General features: G+C 43.8%; 1 protein-coding gene and 1 non-coding gene across 4 annotated transcripts; one reads left to right on the forward strand and one right to left on the reverse strand.

Moving 5' to 3' along the window:
* Positions 1-2,222: 2,222 nt before the first annotated feature.
* LOC142878065 (C-terminal-binding protein 1) lies at positions 2,223-21,700 on the reverse strand. 3 transcript variants are annotated; one of them, XM_076012335.1, is made up of 11 exons: positions 21,648-21,700; positions 10,107-10,261; positions 8,390-8,534; positions 8,133-8,236; positions 7,704-7,806; positions 7,095-7,219; positions 6,808-6,897; positions 6,576-6,706; positions 6,362-6,489; positions 5,955-6,069; positions 2,223-5,499 (listed from the first exon to the last, which is right to left on the reverse strand). In XM_076012335.1, the coding sequence occupies exons 2-11, from the start codon at positions 10,242-10,244 to the stop codon at positions 5,304-5,306; spliced, it is 1,275 nt and encodes a 424-aa protein (XP_075868450.1). In that variant the 5' UTR covers positions 10,245-10,261; positions 21,648-21,700; the 3' UTR covers positions 2,223-5,303. The 3 variants fall into 3 exon arrangements, with proteins under 3 accessions (XP_075868450.1, XP_075868449.1, XP_075868448.1); XM_076012334.1 differs by having other exon boundaries at positions 21,644-21,677; XM_076012333.1 differs by lacking the exon at positions 21,648-21,700 and adding an exon at positions 17,650-17,939.
* trnak-uuu (transfer RNA lysine (anticodon UUU)) lies at positions 11,241-11,313 on the forward strand. The gene has a single exon. It is a non-coding gene; the product is annotated as a tRNA-Lys (tRNA).
* Positions 21,701-22,595: the final 895 nt, after the last annotated feature.

Raw genomic sequence — 22,595 nt, forward strand, 5'->3', positions numbered from 1 at the left:
AGTACTATTCAAATTATCATCATCAGTCTTTCCTAAACCACACACACACACACACACACACACACACACACACACACACACCTGTGTGTGTTTATGTGAACCACAGGGCATCTGTCAGGTGTCAGCGTCTCCTTCCTCCAACACTTGGCACAGGAGGGGAAAAAACCTTTAGGAAACTCCCGAAAGCTGGCTGCAGAAAGTGGGTCACCTCCTTCAAAGGCTCATTTGGGGAAAGCATGTAAACACGCACACAGACGGCACCCTTTACACGACACGTTGAGGGAAAATGTGAAAACGTGACCACAGCACTGGCACGTAAGCGTTAACATTCGGATCGAATTAGAAGTGTTCCATTATGCCAGCGCTCCAACAAGACTGGGTTTTCTCAGAGCAGTAATTTCTCTATCTCTGCTGTTATTTTGTATGAGCGTGTCTGGAAATGTTTTCCTAAACAAAGGCCTAAACAATACCACCACTTTTTTTTATAAGGTCCCTTTGTGACGTCACAGAGAGAGGCCTCTGATACAGTAAGTCCCCCCAGATCTCTAAAAGTGTTGTTTTTTTCTTAATAGATCACAATAAGCTGCCAGCAGGAAAAAAAAATATGGATGTGAAAGTCGATATAATATTGGAACCTTAAGCAGACCGTGGTTCAGTCTTTCACTGGCCATTGTGGTTGACGGCCACAGTCAACTTAAAATCCCTTTCAGTCAAGTTGGATCTGCATCATTTTTGCTCACTCCAACAAAAAAACGGTAACCTGCCAAAGCAGCAACTGAAGTCAACACCTCTTCGGTAGCAGCCGGTATTTACAAGCGTCTGGTGTTTATTCACCACTAGACATTATTGTTGGCAGGGTGGTTGGGTCCTGTAAAACACTACGGAGACCCGCTGAAACCAGCCATTGAAACGCGAAAAGCTCCTTTTTCCACCAAAAAATACCTGAATCCTTGAGTTGTGGATACTTTTCTTACGGGAACAAAAAATACGTTCCACTGGCCCGTCTGCATTTCAACCACTGCTTTGGTTTTAGGGAGATTTCGCGCATCATGCGTGTGCCATATGGAAAGCGTTTGTGACCAAAAAAAACGAAATGGTCATGTGCAAATTCAAATGCTGCAAATGTGCACATACTGGCAGTAGAAGTATGCAAAAAGGTATACGTCATTTTTCAAAGTGTCTTTATGGTAAGCATTGACAGGGATGCTCCAGATACAGTCTAAAATTTTCCCCTTGACGTATCTGATTTCTAGCGCTTCTGCTTGATGGAGCACAAGCTTGTCCTTTTTTTTCGCAAGGTGAAAAGCCTCCTTGCAACCAACCCGGAATCCATCTAAAAGGGTTTGAACTTCATTGCTATGACATTAACGTTACATTTACCAATGTTCTACGCTGCTGCAAAGGTCTCTCTTGAATGGCATATGACAAACATTATTGCGGTTAATAATATTTTATTTGAATTTATTTGGGCAGTAACACATTTGGTGGGTGTTTGGTGGGGAGTTATGGAAGTCTTTGTGTATCAAAAAAAATGGAACGATATTTTCTAAGTAAATTCATCAGTTAATTCTCGTGTCTCAGAAAATTGAAACAAGAGGAGCCCAGTTTTGTCCACAAGCCAAGCCCTTTCCCTCATTGTAACAAGCTAACACCTATTAAGATTTGTCAATATTTACACAAATATACGAGGCTCATTCATTCCAATTGATCTCATGTACTGATCACTGGCTTTGTGTTAGCCTTAGAAATGACTCCTTATCCTTCTAGACCAACAAGAAAGCAAGGCTGGGGGGTCAGCTAGTGTTGCCTCAACATTTACAAGGTTTGTCTGAGCTGAGCTTAACAATGATAAAAGGGCTTAAAAGTCACGCTGACCACCACATTTCTCCTGCAAAAAAAATAAGCTAATGCCACGACATCACCATCCAAATGCTGGGGAGCTACAACTTAAATTCAGCTCTTTTAAAATGCAAATGATTGAATTTCTCGCAACAGTGTAATTTTTCAGCCAATTGGCATAAGCCAAATATAAAAGGTATCATTGTGCCCTGCGCACTCTTCCATAGGGTTTTGGTTACTTGTGTCTGTCTACATTTAGACCGCTGCAGTTGTACTGCTGACATCTACTGGAATGAAGTTGTAACTTTTTTTTTCTCAGTTTACACAAAGGTCATGCAACACATTACTTCACTTATGCGTAATCCATAATAAAAGCTTTGTACGTTGGCATAGTTTTTCTTTTTTTCTGTCACTTTTTGGCCAAAAGAATGGTTGTAGAAGGGAGGGAAGGGAAAAATGAACGCAGCTGTCGCACAAACACACAGATTTCACCTTTCCACAGTTTATTTCCTTTTAAAATAATTCATACAAATGCATACAGTCACAAAACATATCTTTGTCAGGTTGTCAGTTTTGACCAAAAATAAGGATATTTAGAATATAGAGTATGTATACTGTATATTGCTACGCCTACTACTTTACCATAAAGGGGACCAATGTAGGCAACAGTGGACTGTGTTACTACCAGGGATGGAATTTCAAGAACCATTGTGGCCAAAGATGTTCTTCTTTTTTTACTTATGGAAACAATCAGTTTCTTTAAAAAAAAAAAAAAAAAAAAAAATGACGAGAGATTTTAGACTAAACAAGTTTTTACCAAAAAAAAAAAGTGAGGAAATCATTCAGAATAACATCTGAAAGTCCATTCAGTACCTTCCACGTTAGGTCAGTCATCAGTGATGATGAAGATAAGATGGTCACCACATTTCTGTTCCATGAAAACACAGAGCTAGACTATGTTCTAAAATACGTATCGGCTCTTGTAAATTCCATCCCTGATTGCTACTTTTATTACCTCACCATAAAGAAGACCAGGTAGGCAAGAATAACTGTTCTTACTACTCAGCTGCTGGTAGAAGGGGATCCAAAAAGCACCGTCACTTGGCCAGTTCACTGACATGAAGAATTCATTGTTTGAAATCTATAAATGCTACTCAATATGGGCAAAAAGTGTTTCGTATATTGTTACACTGATGCGAAAACATCAACAGTATTTTCTTTGTGCTGACAATACTAGTTGTTACCACTAGTATTGTCGATTACTGGCCCAATTTGTTTTTCTCTTAAGGTTAGTTTTTCTTTGAATTTTCTGTTGTTGTTTTTTTACATTGCAAATCATTTTGTAGGTTGTCCTTGCAAAGATGCTTTGTGGAAAGTACCAGCCGTCACCCCCCTCCTCTCAGTGCTGCTTTTTTGACACAGATACAACCAAGTCACATTGACACAGGCAGGCAGAACACCATATGTACACATAGACACTGAGGCCACAGATGGTGGCAAAAATGGTATACCCCAAGAGGGACCCATCATGAATTGTTAAAGGGATACTAGACAGGAGTTATCAGTATGTTTCGTTATGCCTTCGTAAAACATTTTTCTTTATTGTGCATGTATGATGTTACTTTTTTTTTTTTTTAAGTAATAATTGGTTCTTCTCATGGGAGAAAAAAAAAATTCTTAGAAAGGTAACCACAAGCTATGTTTATTCTTTTTAGTCAAGTCAATTACGGAGTTGCTTGGAATAAAAAATGTACTTTGGCCTTAATTTTAAGATACAGTTGACAGATGTGATAAATGTGTCTTATTGGCACAAAAATAATAGTGTCAATGGGGTTAATTCCCCCAAATTTAAGGAATCCCTGGCCTGTAGGTTAATTTCAGTACAAAATGAATGGCAGCATAGAGCCACGACAGATTTACCTGCATTGTGCATTATTCCTGGTACTCTGGTGTGCTGACATGTTTTTTTTTTCTGCCTTGATTTTAAGAAACAATAACATGCACAGCCATGGTCCGACCCAAATAATATATTATTCCTACACATTCCAATTTAACATCCTTTCTATTGACCTCACCTTTGACCAAAGGTTGACCTTTGTGGTATATGATTTTTGCATGCAAAGCTGTTTATGCCATAGTTCTGTGCTGTGTTATTGGGGTTTGTAGTTGATTACAAGAAGATGTCACCAATTCCGTCAAATTATAAACTACTAAAAAAAACAACAACATTTGCTCACCTCCAGATTTCTTTGTTTACCAGATCACTCTCTTTTTTTTTTCCTTTTTATGCAAACTACGTCTCTAAGGAGATATCCAAGCCAAGCATCCGTTATGCCACTTCACCCGTCTGCTCTGCGCCGTCTTTTTGGGTCAAAAATGAATTAAGCTCAATGTGCAAAGTCTCATGCTGCACGTAACATAACAAAAACATTGGATTAACTTTTGCTTTTGTTAAAATTATTTTTTTACTGTTGTACTGGGACACAAAAGGCAAGCATGTAAAAATAAAACAAAAGCACTAGGTGGCATAAAAAATAATTTTCGAAAATAAAAAAAACAATTATAACAAAATGCCAACTGCAGAAACATAATTTCCTGAGATGGTGTGCAAAAAGCTGCCTCCTTTTTTCTCGTGTTGGGATGGGTTTGTTAATTTGGGAACGACAGGAAAAACACAAAACAGAAATGGTTATTATTTGCTCAGATCTGTTCAGCTACATAGTGCCATCAAATAATTCTGGTTTATCTTAAGACTGGAATTTGAATATCAGTATGTTCTTTCTGTACGTCAAAAAACTACAAAGACAGGTGACATTCATTTCATAACCCTACTACTTTTGCTCTCACATCAACTCATCCACTAAGGAAGAAAAAAAAACGACACGGAAAAAAAAAGACATGTAACAGGCCCCTTTAACATTGGACACACTACAGTCTAAGACAAAGAAAACTCTCGCTTCAGTATTTTCTCATTCCAAATTAACAGGTAGTTATTATTAGTTGTTTGTTTTTTTTCTTGTTGTTGTATGAGCTTTTGGTAGAGAGCGCTTGGAAAATGGGATTCTATTGTGGTTATGTGATGATAACCCTCTGGCTCTTTCCTGTCTAGTTTCTCAGGACTTCGGCTTGAAGCGGAGAAAGTTGATGCTGCCGTTTGATTCAAGTACCTTGCTAACCATCATCCACTTCATGCCCTTTATCATATTCCTCCTCCCTGCCCTCCAGCTGATGTGAGCCCAGTTGCCAGAGAGTTGTGTTGTTACGTTAATTGGCTTGAACCTTTACTTGTAAAACGTCATGTACTCTGTCTGTCTGTCTGCTTATAGTTTGTCATTGGGGGAACTTTTGCTGTTTGGCCATCGTGCCAATCACATTCTCGTCATTGGACAACACGGCATGTGCATGAGTGTATGTACGGGGTGTGTGTGGTTTTTTTTTTTGTTTTTTTTCGTGCATGTGGCTGGCTACAGTTGTTCATTTGGATGCTGCTCTCTGTCGCCCTCTGGTGGCTTGACAGTATTTTGTCCAGGGGATGGGGCATGGGGGGGGTGTGAGACGGCGGGCGGAAGGGTGTGCATGATGGGCACGGCGCTGGGCACGATGCCCTCAACTGGCGGTGGAAGGCCGCCAGCTGGCAAGTTAACCACTCCTGAAGGATACCTGAAGACAAGGAGTGACGGGAGACAGACAGTGAGTCATCAAGGCACAGCTGAGTTGGTCGATTCGCTGGTATGAGACTTCATTGTCGGCCTGCTTAGCTTTATGACTGAATACATTCCAGACCTGCTCTCGCAGATTTATATGGTACGAACCTGTTAAATCCTCATCTGGGAAAGCAAACCAGCTTTGTCTCTTCTCAAGTCATTCAAACGCCATGTAAAAAATTGTTGTCATCTTTATTGTCATTGTACAGCATCGTTCACTTTGCTTGGCACGCGGATTCTCAACCATTTGTATCGTTTAGTGTCAGTTCAGATGTTGAAATATGACCGCCATAAAGTCAAAAATATCAACGGCCGCTATTCAACTGAAGCCGACACCAGCGTATTGGTTACATGTTTCATGTTTGCTGGTGACAAGGCGAAGCTCATGGGGCCAACTGACGGACTTGTTACCTATAAGCCCCGTTGAGTTCTGGGTGGACAGTTGCTGGGTCGACTCCAGTCCAGTGGTTGTTCTGAGTTAGGAACTCCTTATTCACGCAGTTCTTCAGGCTGTCTGGGATACGACCTACGCGGAGAGAAGCAAAGGCAGGCGTTATTACAGGGATACCTTAACTCACGGGGATGACAATGCGTGCATGCTTTGCTTGTCGGGTAGCTGCTACGATTTTGGAAGAATGGCATAGGAACGACCTTGAAGGTCGACCGCTTCTTCCGGAATAGCAGCAGTTTATGCCTGATTGATGTGGAACATCTAAAAATATCTGTGGACTAGTGTTTTCAGCAGAGGTCATCAATCATCTGTGTGTGTGTGTGTGTGTGTGTGTGTGTGTGTGTGTGTGGTGGAGTTGGCACAAGACCTGTGATGGCCCTTCGGATCTCCCTGGCAGCCTCCTCCCTCATCTCCAGCGATGCTTGCTCACTGTACCAGGCAGCGTGCGGGGTGCAGATCAGGTTGGGGGCGTCCTTCAGCGGGCCTTGACTGAAGCTGAAACATACGCGCGGCTCCTGTGACCGATCGCAGTCGCTGGGCAATGCATTTCAAACACTTCTTCAAGCGCTGAGTTAAATCACCTGAAAGGTTCTGTTTCATGGACGTCCAAGGCAGCTCCCCGTATCCTCCCCTCCTTTAGAGCCTGAGCCAGCGCCTTCTCATCTACCAGGCCACCTCGGGCCGTGTTCACCAGGAACGCCCCTTGGCGCATCTAAAAAAAAAAAAAACCCACAGAAGCGCACACCTCATACCGTCTCCCGTTTCCTTCTTAAATCTAAACCAGCCGGTCCGTCTGACTGGCGCCATCCCTACCTGTTTGATGGTGAAGTCGTTGATCAGGTGGTGGTTGTGTTCGTTGAGGCTGCAGTGCAGAGAGACACAGTCAGAGTGAAAGAGCAGGTCCTGAGGAGGGAAGAATCAGCAGGGAAATTGATGAGAATGAATGAATGGGGCAAAAACAAATCACCTTTCAAGAAAATCACCGTTCATAATTTCTGGTTTGGGAGAGACAGTATTACTCTCTCACTCTCTCAGTCCTCCCGAGATGAGCATTTGAACAGTATAACATGTACAGTACGCTTCCTTGGGTGCGTGCTCACCTGTAGCGTGGTGACCCTCTGCAGTCCCAGGGATCTCTCTACGCCGTCAGCCAGGTAAGGATCGTAGAAAATAACGCCGAAGCCAAAGGCCTTAGCTCGCAGGGCGACCGCCTGGCCCACTCGACCTGAAAACACATGAATTTACAAACTCATAGCTCGCTCACATAAGCACGCACCCTACAGTCAGACTAATGAATTACACGTTGAATTCATTATTTATTTATTTTTAAAGGCACCATGGCACTGCCTCTGCCTTGGACACGTGACATAATTCTCTCGTCACACACATACAATTATTAGCTTGCAGACAGCACATAGAAAAGATATGTATACTCTATTGTTGTAGATTATGATAATAATCTAACAGTCTAATACTGTGTTTACGTAAGTAAATGCAGGGTTAGCATTAGCATTTTTCAAAATGTGTAAAACAAAACCGTTTCTGTTTCCTGTGTTTAAGACTGAAGCAAAATTGTTGTTACCATTTGGTGAGCATCGATGTGCTTCACTAAGATGTGGCTTTGGGGGAACTCGCCAAACATACAACATGAAACTTGTGTTTAGTTGAGCGTGTGAAGATGCGACAAGGACACGTGCGGTGCGTCTCACCGAGCCCTATCAGTCCCAGTGTCTCTCCTCTGATCCTCGCCGCTCCTGACGCCACCTCGCGGATCTGCTCCACGCTCTGAACCCTCGTGCCCTCCCGCAGGGCCTGCGCGAGCAACACTTAACTCGTTACACATAATCACTGCGTTTGACAGCAAGGACTTCACCAGCTCTGTATTTTTTTTTTTTTTTTTTTTTTTTGTGTAAGCGGCATGAGTACAATGAATCCAAACAGCTCATAACTGAAATCAGTTGACTGTACCTTCTACATCTTACATCAACGTCTTTCAAATACAGCAACATTCTAAAGGAAATGAAATGTTTCAAATTTTGCCTGCGAGCACCCGAAACTACAAAAAGACACAACTCTACATACACCTGTGACAAGTGGCCAATTTCAGTCCCGTTCATCGACACCCAGAGAATACGAACCTGATGCAGCCAGGTGGTGCGTCGGTACAAGGTGAGGATGTGACAGAGTGTGGAGTCGGCTGTTTCCTCCACTGAGGCCGCTGGCATATTGCACACAGCTATGCCTGGTTGGGCAGAGAGCAGAGAGAGATTAGCAGCGGCGTCTTGCACCATTTACGGAGGGAGACGAAGTGCAAGCTGGGCTTTTTTTTTTTTTTGGAGCAGCCCTGCTTGCTGTTGCTGGACAGACGGTAGCTGTCAACAATTAAACCTCTCACCGAGTTCTCCAGCTGATTTGATATCGATGTTATCGTAGCCGCTGCCGATCCGGACAATGATGCGCAGAGCCTTAAATTTTTCTAGGTCTTCTCTCATAAGAGTAATGGTGTGGTACATCAGAGCTCCTACGGCTTCGTTCAGCACCTGGAGACACAAACGCACACAACAACAATTAATGCCGGGGGCAAATTCTATTTTGCAGAGCAAGTTTTTGTTGTCCTAAACACCTTGTGTGTGCTTCCTGTAACAAGTGAAATGCTTCTGACACCGCAGCTGATCGGAGGGAGGATATACTGTAGCAAGCCCTGCTGGAGGGGCTGAGCAGCTACAGTGTATTCACCTGAATGTCCCATCACTCACGATAAAGAAATTGGGCTGTTGACATGGAAAACGTGTGTAGTCCAGCATTTTTCTCTGCAGAAAATCCACAGGCGTCAACGGGCTAAACCGGTAATTGTGCTGGTGTCATTAAACTACTAACACTTCCCTGCCCTACAGTTTAGACATCCAGATGTGTTCAATTTCCACATGAGCGAACTCCTGGGCAGCCTCTGAGATGACCTATAGAGAATCCTGCAGTTCTCTGTGTTTAAAATGATAGCATCTATGGGCCTAGTGGTAGTGTCTGAGACTGGGAGGTTGTGCGTTCAATCCACGGCGGGGTCATAGATAAAAATACATACAAATGGCCTCCCTGCTTGGCTCTCAGTATTTAGGGTTGGACTTGGGAGGGGTGAGATCACCCAGTGATTTCCCGAATGCAGCTCAGCCCCCCCTCAGGGAACGGGGTCAAATGCGGAGGATAAATGACGTCTCCTTCAAGATTTGATAATCAGTGGTCCCCCTGAAGCCCGACCTCCCACAGGATGTGCTTTTTATATCACTTACATATCCTGTTTTTATTTCTCTGCTTGTGTGGGATTCTCATATTTCTGTAACCCCGAGATCAAAGCAAGGCTCAGTCTGCAGGAAGTAGAGTGAAGCCTTATTGTCTTAGTTATGAATATACTCTCATGACTCAAGCAGATAACTTTAAAATGATATCTATCGGGGTGCAGTGTGGCGGTATGTGCGGGAAGGGGGGGGGGGATCCTGCCACCTTATAATTGGATTCAAAATATCTAATGATCTTTTTTTTTTACCGTTGCCACACTCTCCTTATAGTCTGTGGGAGAAGATGAAAGTGACATGCGGTTCTATTACAAGAAAGCAGCCCTTTTAATTACACAATGAGGTGGCTGCTAACTGGGGAGCAAGAGATAGCGAGCGAGGCAGTGCCATCTGTTTCTCCCACACTGTGGCCTACTGAGCACGCTCTCTGAGAGAGTATGTCTGGCAGACACCCAGAACAGGACCTGACCCTGCCAGACATAAAAACCCATTTACAATCCATAGTAGCTCCAGGAAGATCTGAGCCTGACCCACATTTTAAATTGGCTTGTAATACTCTTCTTTACTCTGCCTGTTATCTCATCTTCCCTTTTATGTATTGAATAATTTTTAATCTTATTTTTACACTTAAACATTTTTGGTCCAGTACTGTTACCATAAATAGAACAAGATCATCATTAAATGGGTTTTGAAATTTCTTTTGGCTTTTATTTTTGAAAGTTTTTAGGCCATAATGACAATCATATGTCGCAACTTCTTGTTTGTTTGTTTTTATTTCCAATTTTTAACTTATTAGATACACAGATGTGTGTGTGAGCGTGTTACCTTCTCGTGGATCTCCTGTGTGGACTGTGCGTCGCAGAAGGCCACAGTTGCTACATCTTTCAAAATGGGCATCTCCACAGTGCAGTCACGCCCATCCAGCAATGCCACCAGAGGGCGTGGGTGCATAGGCCCATTCATAATGGGTGGCCTGATACCTACATTATACAATCATACGCCAACAAAAGGAGAGAAAAAAAGAAAAAGATGGTAAAACAGAGGTCAGGTGCACAGAACGAAAATGGCAAAAAGATTGAATTAAAATTCTACCCTGCAACGTTTTGGGAAACAACATGTTGTTTTTTTTTTTATTGTTGCAATGCAGCATCTTCGCACAGCAGCACGGCAGAAAAAAGCAAACTAGAAATGCTGCATTGAAGACTTAATTTGTTTCTCCGCTGCACGATCGGACCTGCAGGCACACATCGCTTTGATTTGCCTTTCCTTCCACGTCGGCTCGGTTGGCAGTTATGAAATCTAACACCGAAGATGCTCCTCTGCTCCTGGCCACGGAGGAGGTCCTGGTTAATCTCATCCCATGATGTGTCTACCCTGTGCTGATGCAGTTGCCATGACAACTGTGACAATAGGTGAGGTGAGAAATAAAAGGTCTTTCCAAAAGCAACTGCCTCTTGAGTGGCTGAGTCAATTCCTGGTTGATGAGGTCATGCTCTGCAGCTATTATGCCACCTGCTTCAAGCATGTTCTTCTTGAATGAATATGGTTTACACTACATGAATGAGGCAATGAAAGAAGGAGGTTAGAGTTAAAAGTATCACGACCACTTGCTTTTGGTAGTATGACTCGAACTGTTTTGAGGACAGTTGGCCACTCGCTGAATGACTAAGAAAGAGCAGTCAGGCACTTCTACATCCCTGAAGAATATTGAATAAATCACCTTAACAGGCTGCATCATTAACCTTAAGGTCCTGCCATCCTTAAGGGAGGTAAAGTGAAAATTGTTGAAACAGGAAATCTATAATGGGTCTTTTTATTTTTCTGATTTTGTCAGAGCAGCGGCAGATTTAATCATTTGATTGTCTCACACTAGATACAAAGTGGTGCCTTCCTTGTTCGAGTAATGATTTCAGATTTTACTTTGGCTAAGATACAGGCCTCAACACTCAGGCACTCAGGGCCCGGATAGCTCAGTCGGTAGAGCATCAGACTTTTAATCTGAGGGTCCAGGGTTCAAGTCCCTGTTCGGGCGGAAGTATTTTAATTGAGACAATCAAGGCTGTTCCGTTTTAATTCATTGGGCAGACAATGTAGTTTCCCATATTAGAAGATAGCAGTCATCCCTGATGCTGACTACAGTCATTCCTCCACCTCTCTGTCGGAGATGTGCAGACTGACAAGTTTATCAAGACCGACCAAGTTCATCTTCTTTTGATCTTTACTGAGAAATAGTTAACTACAGTTCCTGCAGTAGTCTGAAGATTCTAAAAAGCGGAAGCAGCCCACAGTCACTCATCTCTTGATTGCCTTCTTCTATGCATTGTCAGATTTCCGCTCGAAGGGCAATCTGATCAAGCTGAACACTGAGCCCAGTAAGGTGAAACCTAGAACCATTTCCACGATGGCTTTTTTGCGCGCTGATAAAGCGTTCCAGCGCTTTCCATAACTGGATTTGCCTGGAGGTCACTGCACTTACATATCCACACAAAATCAATGGTGCATAGCTGAGAAATTGGAATTCAACGAGTGTACAAATGTACTGTCGGGTTTCAGCTACAACCTGCTCTAAAGCTCAGTCCTAAGAACAACACTTGCCCGTGGCAGCGTCACTCACCAACAGTGGCGGACTCTTTCTATTTTACCACACCGGACTTGGGAATTGACTGCGATTCAGAGATGGTGTGTGTAATTAAGTAGGCACCGTGCTCACTTGCAGAAAGTAATGACATCTGGCCACTCCAGTAAGCGGCGGCGCAGAGTGGCTTTTTCTCTCCCCCCCCCCACGAATGTAGAAGAGATTCCACTCACTTACCAGCCTCGCACTTGGTCGGAGCAAGAGAGGAAATAGCTTTCATTCCAGCACCGAGCGTGACCTTGGAAGGACCGGCACTAGTGACTGCTGAGTAGCAGCACTACATGATAAACACCCGTTCATCCTCCTCCCTTTGTCCCACGCACACAAGCGTCCAAATGGCACGACAACGCTGTCAATTCATATCTGCTCGCCCTGAATTCAGACCAAGTCAGATGGCCATTATCTCATTGTCAGTTTTAATCAAAATATAAATATATATATATATATATTTTGGCTTTCATGGCACATTAAGTAGCCATTCAATTCTTAATTCTTAAATTGAAACAGTTTTTCTCTCTATTAATAAACCTTGTCCATCTAAAACCACCGTCTCCGCTCCCCCAGCTCGCCATCATACTCCATGCTTGAGACTCTCTTGCTGTCTCTGCCTCCCGAAGCCCTGGGGTTGAATGACTGCTGGGAGATTTCACAGTGCAAACAGGCCTCTCAGCAGCCAACAGGGGCCAGAGCTTCCCTCTCCGCAATCTCAGACTTCCGAGGGCTTTTCTCAAAGACTAACTACCACAAGAGACCACTGATGTTCTTTGTTTGTGTCATTAGTCTCTGTGTTACTCATTATTCCACATGCAACATGATATATTCATGAGCAGATTGTGTCGTAATTCTACATGCTGCTCACACAGAGCGTCCTTGAGCAGGAAATATAACTCGGGGAAAGGTTAGAGTGACACCTTGATGTGTACAACTTAATTAGCAGTCTCACGAAGCAGCCAGGGTCTGGCATTCATCCTCTCTGAAAATCAGTTCCCTTTGCAATCTAATATTAACAATATTATTATTTTAACTTCACATACAGGGTTATTTAAAGTATTAGGAATGTTCTCGGTGTTGTTCATATATATATATATATATATATATATACATGTTGATATTTTGGGTTAGCACAGTTTAAAACTGTAATGAATCATGCTATTTTTGCTCTTGGTTATCATGTCATCAGAATCATATATGAGCCCTTTCCCACTGTCAAACAGTGCTCTGGAAGGGTGTGATTGTGAGCAATGACAATCAGACAAGGAGAAAGCGCTTGTTAGATTTCATTGCAACTTTGTAACAGTGTCAACTCTGACAGCTGTTGTTTTCTCCCTCCCAGGTTTTTTTTCTTTGGTTGTTGGATTTTTGCCCACAAAGGCTAACATCTGAACCTTAAAATAAGTCAGTTTGCTTGTTAGCATGCTTTTCACACACCTTACATACAAATGTAAAAATAAATCAAAGATTAATAGCCATTTGCAGCCAAGAACAAGTCAGGGACGTTATAAAACACACACACACACACACACACACACACAAATGCTGGTAATAATTGTTGACTGCAACCAACCATCTGCGTCGCAACAGCTCTGCTTTTGCAATATGCATTCAATGGCCCGGGACACCAAATTACATCAGTATGAAAATTGCCTCTGTGAAAATTTCTAATCAGACCAAAATGGCACTGAAGCCATTTGAATGACATTTTGAAATGGAAAAACATCTGCCGGTAGTGAATCATGGGAGCCAGTGGGAAAGCCCTGCAGCCTGCCTGCGTCCAGCTGTCCCCCAGAGGAAGTAGTCTGTGTTTTCACACTGTCAGTCAACGGAGACAATGTTAAAGATCAGCAATTTTCATGCGTTTTTAAAATGTCCGGGTCAGCGGGAGGACTTCCTATCCCCTATAGAGCGGGGTGGAGGGGCAGCAAGTCTCCAGCTTTGACTGGCACTTTAAAAAAAAATCCCTATGCACACTCGTGTTTTGTTGAAGCCCGGCTGCACTGTCTGTATTTTCCAACGAGCAGGTGAGAGAAGGGGCCAGGGGTGGGCAGGCTACCTGCACCTGCGATCACACATCCGTCTGCGATCAGGCGTGAGTCACAGTGCGGCTGATTTGTGATGTTAGCCCTTGTGGCAAGCAGCAACACGGCCTGGTTCAAAAGCCCCCAGCTCCTCTTTTTCTTTTTTCTTTTTTTTTACCCCCTCGGTAAACCAATCTGCCGCTGCTTCAGCCCTTATTGACTCGTTTTCAGAGCTCCATCTCCTATTCCGCTTCCTATTCCCCAGGCCTTTCTTTGTCTCTCCTGCCATGTCCTTTTTTTTTCTCCTGTCAGTGCTTCCAATTTGAAGGAAACTCCTGTTTTTATAACATTGCATATTCAGTCTTCAGCAGATTTTGTTCTTGTCATCTTCTCATGACCCACATTTGAATTTAAAAGGAAGAACGGAGAAGGATATGTTCCCTCCCACCAATTACAGCCCAGCCCCACTAATTCCATTATCACACCTTCACTTCATGTGGTCACATTTCCTCTTTCACCTTTACTTCATGAAAGGTGATTGAGAAAATACCTTAACCCTTAAGCTTTGCATGGACCAAAGATCCACCTCTGCCTTTAACCACAAAATCCACATGCAAATTCTGACCAACCCACATTTGCAGAAGAAATGTGTGCACAGCAGTTTGTGTTGACCTAATTTGTGTGCACGGAAAAAAAAAAATAGCATGCACAGAAGTATGACACAATGAATTTCGCTCAATAAATTAAATAATCATGTTGTGTTGTCGAGTTTCTATTTTTTTGTACATCCACCACCTGCACTCCCTTTCTCTCTCTAACAAACATTGTCATTTTTTGGGGGCACACAAGTAAAAATAAAGAACGTTTATCTGCATCAGCAGGATGGTTCTGGTTTGTCCTGGTTTGATAGCTCTTTTCAGAAGAGTCCAGCAGTAAACATATCTGTATAAAATCAAGCTCAAATGTGTAAATGTTGTAGTTGATCTGCATCATCATCATGATGATCTGAACAAAATCATGCCCTATTCAATTTGTATTGCTTTTAACTTAATCTTCTTAGATTTTAGAGAAAGACAGTGCCACTCAGCTGTGTGATTTCTGCTGTATTGGTCAAGATCAATAAGCTATTTAGTAGTTATGGAAGCCTTGCATCCCACATACACACACTTACTCTTGGCCACACAGTTCCATTAGTGAATGCAGAGTCATACAACACATACAGTACGGTGACCATATTGGTGTCGCTATTGTCTAATTCCTATTTGCACGGCAAAGATTTCTCCTGGGTTGGTGGATTAGCGTTTTTGAATTGAGGGGGAATAAACACTGACCTCTCCAGCTTCCAAAACTGGAACCAATGAACTGGCTCGCACTGGAAGTGTACAGTCTCACTTTGAGAGATTATGCATGTAAAATACTAGCTCTAAGTGGATTATTGTATGGCTGCAAGAGCCACTACATTGGATTATGCTTATGCACCGGAAAGTCACAGAGGTTGACTTGGATTGGGCTCAATTGAAACACACAGGATGGTTAAGGATTATTAGGCATATACAGCGTGTGCCGTATTACAGGTTGAGGGTTTCCAGGGTGAATTAAGGGTTTCCACCAACAAGACAAATGGGAAAGGGGGGGGGGGGGCGTGTATTCTAGTGGCTCGCTCTGTCTATTGTGCGTGTCTGGTCTCTTCTGTTTATTGTTGGTCTCTGGAGTCACATTTATGCTCTGACGTGAGCGGGACAACCGCTCCGAGTGTCAAATAAAGGAACACCAGCTGGCCACATTGTTAAAGATGCACATCGTCCTCTAATTATATACTAGCTCGACTCTGCTGATTTTCATTACCAGCTCATGGGAACTGTAGGCTACAGACTAATTGTTGTTTAGGCATGCTATGCCATCCACCGGTATCTTTTCTTTTTTTTCCTTTGATTATACTCTGATATTAATCCACCTGACTTCACTACCGTTTTTATCTGAATTCCGATGTTAGATTAAAAAGTATGTTTCCATCAAACTCAGAATTTCATTGGCTATTTCAAAATTTAAAATTCTCTGAAGATATCAAATGAACATTGCATAATTTATGTACACGCAGCCACTCGGTTGCATTTCATGAGAATCTCAGAATCAACATTGCAATCTTTAAAATGTACACAGTTGACGTATTTATACGTTCTCACGTTGCTGTGTGGGTTATTTGGACTCACAATGCTAAGTGTGCCTTTCGAGGAGCAGACAACTTGTCACCACATGAGCAGTTGCCTCAATTTTCTTTTCTTTTTTTCCCCCCCTCGTGACATTGCGGAGTTGTATACAAGACGCCTTATGGGAAAATGCCTGAAGCGGGTTTGCATCATTCAATTATGTGATTTGCGGCTGAATTTTATTGACTCCAATTACCATGCTACTACACACGCACACACCTCCAGATAAAATGTAGTATTATACTTCATTAGGAAATTTGCATTTGTATCAAAATTCAGCGCAAAAACATTGATGCACAAACACTGATCGCCAGAGGGAGGAGACTCATTTCAAATGAGAGCTGATTTCAGGTTGAACGATCACTGCTGCATCCTTGAAAAGGAATCAAGTGATGTGATCGGCTCGTGCGCGAGCATCATTAAAGCGTCGATCCTGTGACCTTGGGACTACTGAGCCAATGGGGGCTGAGTGAGAACGGATATGGAGATCTCTCCCGGAGTGATGGGGGAGGAAAAAACGGGGAGGAATGGGAAAAGATCAGAGCTGCAACTTCATCTTTGATGTCATCAAGAGATACAGCCCGCAGCCTGTTGATGACATCACAGATTACAAACTGTGAGATGTGCAGGTGCTCTGGGGAAGTGGGGGGAGGGGGGGGGGGGGCAAAGAAAACCCCACTCAGATTTAGATTCCAGCGATCAGACGCACGAGATTCACCTACAGGGAAGATGATCGTTCATCCTCACGGCTTCCTCCTCCTCCTCCTCCTCCTCCACCTCCTCCTCTTCCTCCACTTACACACCCCCCAACCCCCACCCCCTCTGCTTCTCTGTAGCAACCCCTACCTTTATCCTATTTTCCAGAATAGTCTATTCCAGCCCCCCTTGTCACCACAAGGCTCCGCTATCACCTGTATGCAGGAATCTTGGCACCTTGCTGGCTCGAGCCCGCGCGACTATACGTGTAGCAGTTGTCATCCAAAAATCAACGTACGAGCGTGCAGGCTTGCATGCATGCGTTTTTTTTTCTTCTCTTTTCTCCCTCCCATCTCCTCCGCCGCTGTGAAGGCAACGCTGTCCGACATAAGAGCACAATGGGAGGGAAATATGTGTCATGTCCTTGCGAGCCCTCGAAGGAGAGGGAGATCTATTTCTGTCCCCACAAATGGAGGTGTTCAAACAGCCTTCGATAGCAGAGATTTGTCTCTGCGTGCACGCACACGCACGCACACACGCACACGCACACAGCCAGAGAATGGGCCAGCCATTCCTGTGTGGCAGGAGAAAGGCTGAGCGATAATCAAAGATAATAAAGAGGATTAAGAAGCAGCAAGGTGGTGGAGAAGGAGCAGAAGACAGAGGCAAAGGGGGAGGGGAGGAATAAAGGCACAGTATAACGTTCACTGTAGTTCATAAATATTGACTCTCTCACACACACACACACGCGCTCGCGCGCACACACGCACTCACACGTTCGTCCAACATAAAAGCCGAGAGCGCTGCGTGTTTACCTAGAGGCATGCCTTTGTTGAGGAGATGTGAGCTTCCCATGGCGTGTTCCCCGGCCGGCCAGCGCGCGCGCACTCACACACACAGTCACACACACAGTCTCTCACACTCACACACACACACACACACACACACACGCGCGCGCGCGACAAGAGACCTGCGGGCTTCACACAGCAGACATGAACAGGAATCCAGTCAGCATATGGCGGCCGTGGCCAGCTCCCGCACTTCCCTCCGTCCTTCTCCCAGCCCCGTAGTGACAAGCATACACATGTGTTCCCCCCCCCCGCCCCCCTCGCGCCCTCGCTCGTTTTCTCTCTCTCTCTCTCGCTCTCCTCCCTTCCGTCCTCTTGGCTCGCCCGCTCTCTCTCTCTCTCTCCGTCTCACCCCTCCCTGCTTCCCTCCCTTCCGTCTCTCGCTGCCTCCCCTCCCCTTTTTCTTTCGCCACTTTCCGCAGCAATTATTTATTTATTTATTTATTTATTTACTTTTGGTCCTTCGTCTATGCCCCCCCCCCCCGCCAAAAAATTTTTTTTTTTAAAAATAACCTAAACGCCACAAAAGTGTGCGTGTGCAAACGGAGAAAAAAAAGCGCACAAAATAGAGCAAGTGCTGCTGGGTTTTATGTGCGAACCGAGGCAAGAGAGTTTGAAGAAGGAGTGGGGAGAGAGAGAGAGAGCAGTGTGTGTTTAAGACTGGGTGTGTGTGTGTGTGTGTGTGTGTGTGTGTGTGTGTGTGTGTGTGTGTGAGCGAGAGAGCAAGAATGGGGAGGAGCCTGTACTGGCAAAAATTCATCTTTTGTTTCCTGAAAGACGACAGGGAGGGGGGAAAAGAAAAGAGTTGTGCAGCTACAATAGCAAAAGAGGAAAAACTTGTTCTTTTTCCTGTCTGGAAACCCATTGAACGGCTCCTTAATAACAGCTGAAATAAGTACGGACATGCTGCTGCACACAAGAAGAAGCATTATATATATATTTATATATATATATATATATATATATATATATATATATATATATATATATTATTTTATTTATTTATTTTTTTTTTTTTCAAATCCCAACCCACAGGTCGATACAATTTTTTTTAAAAATCTCTGAAGTTTGTCTTTGCAGTTACAAGATAAAGTGGAGTTGTTTTTACCTGGAAAGAAAAAAGGGAAGCAAACCTGCTCATATGATTTCTCTATTTTTACTGTGAATTCTCAGCAGAACACAGAGACACCTGATAACTACAGCGCTGTAAACGGCCTCAAACGTCAACAGGCTCTGAGCGAAGCACCCGTGATGTTTGCATCACATTGTCTCCACTGACAGCTCAAATCTAAAGTGGTTTTGACGCCACCGGTGGGGTGACACATACAGTGCAGTTGTATATTATAATTCAGCACAGACAGATTGTGTGTCACTTTTTTATGGGACTATGAACAAAGCCCTGCTTTGTGTTTTATTGCCACCACTAAAGTGATCTGTTGTGTAATGCTTTTCTTTAGTCTTCACAATATCTTCTTTTCTTTATCCGATGACACTTTGATAAAAAATGTTACACCCAGGCCTGGATTTAGAGCACGCCAGGAAGTGCACATAATGAACAGACAGACAGGAACTGTGAAGTAGCAGGTTTGCGGGTTTTGAAAAATGTCTATTTCTGTATTCTTTGATCATTATGATGAAACAGAGGAGGAGGTGGCAGACAGAAGGTGACAACATTTATTGTCATCTCGCCAGATTAGGTAAAGCCATTGCAACTATTCGCAAATTACGCTCAAAGGTGCAAAGAAGAATTTGAAGATGAAATGTCAAACCATGTATTTTAAGGCGTTTTGCCACCAATTTGTCACATGGATTGAGGCGATAATAAAAAAAAACTGAGCTGGGCCAACGACGCATCATATCTCTCCTCACTTTGTTTGTATAAAATAAACAATCAAATGTGCTTCACACGGACAGAGTGGGTATTTAAACAAAGCAGGTTTGCACTTTATGGGCCGAGTGCACGACGCTGGATCATGCAGGTATGGAGCCTGTCTGTGCTTCTCACCTGAACTTCACACACCCGCGCTCGCTAAATCAACCCAGTGAAATCAGACTGTACGCTGTGACGCACTCCTCTGGTGTGTCACAGTCTGGAGCCCTGAGTTTGGATCACTGACATGAACGGCCATTCCTCTCCTCATTACTCAGCCGTCTGGTTCCGTGCCTCCCTGACTCACCCCTCTCCCCTCACGTGGTTTCCCAGTTACTGTCACCCTTGACTTCCTGCTCTCCCATCTTGCCTGCTGTCCCCCCCCCGCCCCCCCACCCAGATCCCCTCTTTCTCTGTGCAGTCCCACATCTTGAGCAGTTTCTCCATCTCCCAGCGGCTCACTATAGATGCTCACGCCTCCCGCCTCCCGCCCCCGCCCTCTCCGTCTCTCAGTCATTGCAGCGTGTCTAATGGCTCTGCTCCTTCTCAGCAGATCCACCAAGTGGATGCTGGGCGAGCGTCAGCCCTGACTAACGCCTCCCAACGGCAGGCCTTATCAAGATTGACAGCCTGCCGGAGCCATCGCTGTCGCACGTGCGCTCGAATGTACATGGCGCAGATATACTGCTCACGCTGGGAGGTAGAGTCCCCGCGATGGGAAAATTGATGCATAGTGACACGAGCATTTGGCTGCAAAACAAATGCACAGACGTGCCTCTGGTTCTGGATTGGAATGCAAACACAGGAAACGCACAAATGTAGCCAAAGCATTTAGAACAAGAAGTGTAGGACCTTTTTTCGCAAAGAGCCGCAGATGCACAAATGCCTTGAAATGTACTTTCCACATGTGTGCCATCGTTAAGAGCTGAAAATGTGCAGATGAGGGGACACCCACACACACACACAGGCGTGCACGCACATGCACAGCAAATTGGATTTATAGATAGTGACAGTGAGCTGCTGAGCCAGTGGGTGCCACCGCAGAGAACAGAGAGCGGATAGTAAGGAAACAAGAAATCTAATCTACTATAGAGGGAGATGGGCACTCCAGGAAGAGTCTAATCCATGTGAACAGTGGAAGGAGAAGGTGGCACGAGGACGATAGGAATTAGGAGGGCAGGAGAGGATTCTGTTAGACCAGCAGGACAGGTTGAGTCAACAGAAGGAACACGCGAGTGTAGTCAGGTGCAAAGGAAAACCAAATGGAAAAAAAGAAGGAAGAGATACGTTTCATCTGACCGCGATGTATCACTGGCTTCACAAAATGTCATACATCTGTTAGGTATGGTGTAAGCAGAAGAAATGCAAAGCCAAATATGTAGAAAAAGGAGAGCAAGCCCCCAAAGATAATAATTACTCAGAAAATGAACCTATGTAATGAGCAACCTACTTGAAAGTCATAATTTGTAACATACCATTATAAACGTGCAGTAATATATAAAATAAAATTCCTCACCTAACAATATCATCTTACACAACAAAGTGTGTAACAAAGTGAGTCCCTAGACTTCTGGGGGTTTGGATCCAGTATAAAGTGCATGACAAGTGAAAGTGAATAGGAGTGTCAAGGTTGACACTTTGCACCATGACTATGTTTCATCTAAAACTTCAGTCCACGACTGAACCATTTTGATAGCAGTAAGAATTTAGATAGTCGGCTTCTTTGAACATTTTAAAGGCAGCAACACTGTGTAACATCCACTTTGTTACAAATGTCACTTTGAAGAGGCAGCGGCACTGGCAGCAGCACTGGCAGCAGCACTGGCACCCCTGAATTTCTTCCCGAGTGTCAGTTTCAGACATGACACAAACCCTTGTAATACGCAGTCACAATGAAGCCTCTCTGTACTGTGGCCATACATGTGACACAGAGGCCCAAAGTTATCGCAGTCAAGCTGTGGCACATTGTAGGACGCATCTGCAGGCCCGGCTTTGTATTGTGAAACAAATTCACACATTTGAACACACAAACACTGGCGCTCATTCACGCACAAACGGCAGGAGGCACACAACGGGGCCAAAAATACTCACAAACCTCGCTTCCTCTCTTTCTCCGCTTGTTCCACTTCGTTCCAGAGCCGGCTGGGGGTGGGACCTGCGGCAGATAGTAAGCCAATCGTAGAGGAGTATAGCTTGTGCCAGCCTATCAGAACAGCCTGACTCTGGACAGCGGCCAATGACAATATGTTCAGCGCAGCTGGGGGGAGGGTGCTTTCACTCACACAGGAAACGAAAAAGTGGCAATAATATGCAGCACAGATAGGCTTCGCTGGCTCGTGGCAGGCAGTGCACTGAGTTCGCTTTCAAATGAGGCTAGAAATGCACCGTTGCATTTACCATTTGAATCATTTTTCAGTGACTAAATGAAACCAGATTTTAGTGCTAGAATTTAGAATACGTGACTGTTTTAATATCTTATTTTCTTCCACATAAAGTTCGTACACATTTTAAAACATATTGAGTATAGTTTTGGCTCTTGATTTGAATACGTACAACACACAGATTGGAAAAACTTGGTGGGCTTTTGTCCCCTCACGCATTTGTAATGTAATGTATGCGCTAAGAATCAGTCTTAAGTCTGCAAGTGCAGTTTATTTTAGTGCAGTCACCAACCAACATTTAACCACATGCTGCACGTCACTGTTGCATTCAGCTCTGAATTTCCAAGCAAGTGTTTCAGCACGATGAAGTTGACAACAAAATATTTTCATTTGTTTGTGTGTCTCTAATGCATCCAAACCTTTGGAAATGCAAAAAAAGTTATCTGGCAGATAATTAAGGACAACAATTGGGATTTCGTGAAATTTTGATGGTGTCCAAAAACTTTTTCGCACTATGCACACTTGCATACGTGTATGCAATGACATTTGTACTTGGAGACACAAAACGTGTGATGTGATAATGAAAAACAAAATTGTCTAATTATTTTCTTGCTTCTAATCTCAGTCTATTACTTTTATTTTCCTAAAAACGTAAAAATGCG

The sequence above is a fragment of the Nelusetta ayraudi genome, unplaced genomic scaffold (genome assembly GCF_046127955.1).
Source record: "Nelusetta ayraudi isolate G7.1 ecotype Tasmania unplaced genomic scaffold, CSIRO-AGI_Nayr_v1 ptg000005l, whole genome shotgun sequence".
NCBI lineage: Eukaryota > Metazoa > Chordata > Actinopteri > Tetraodontiformes > Monacanthidae > Nelusetta > Nelusetta ayraudi.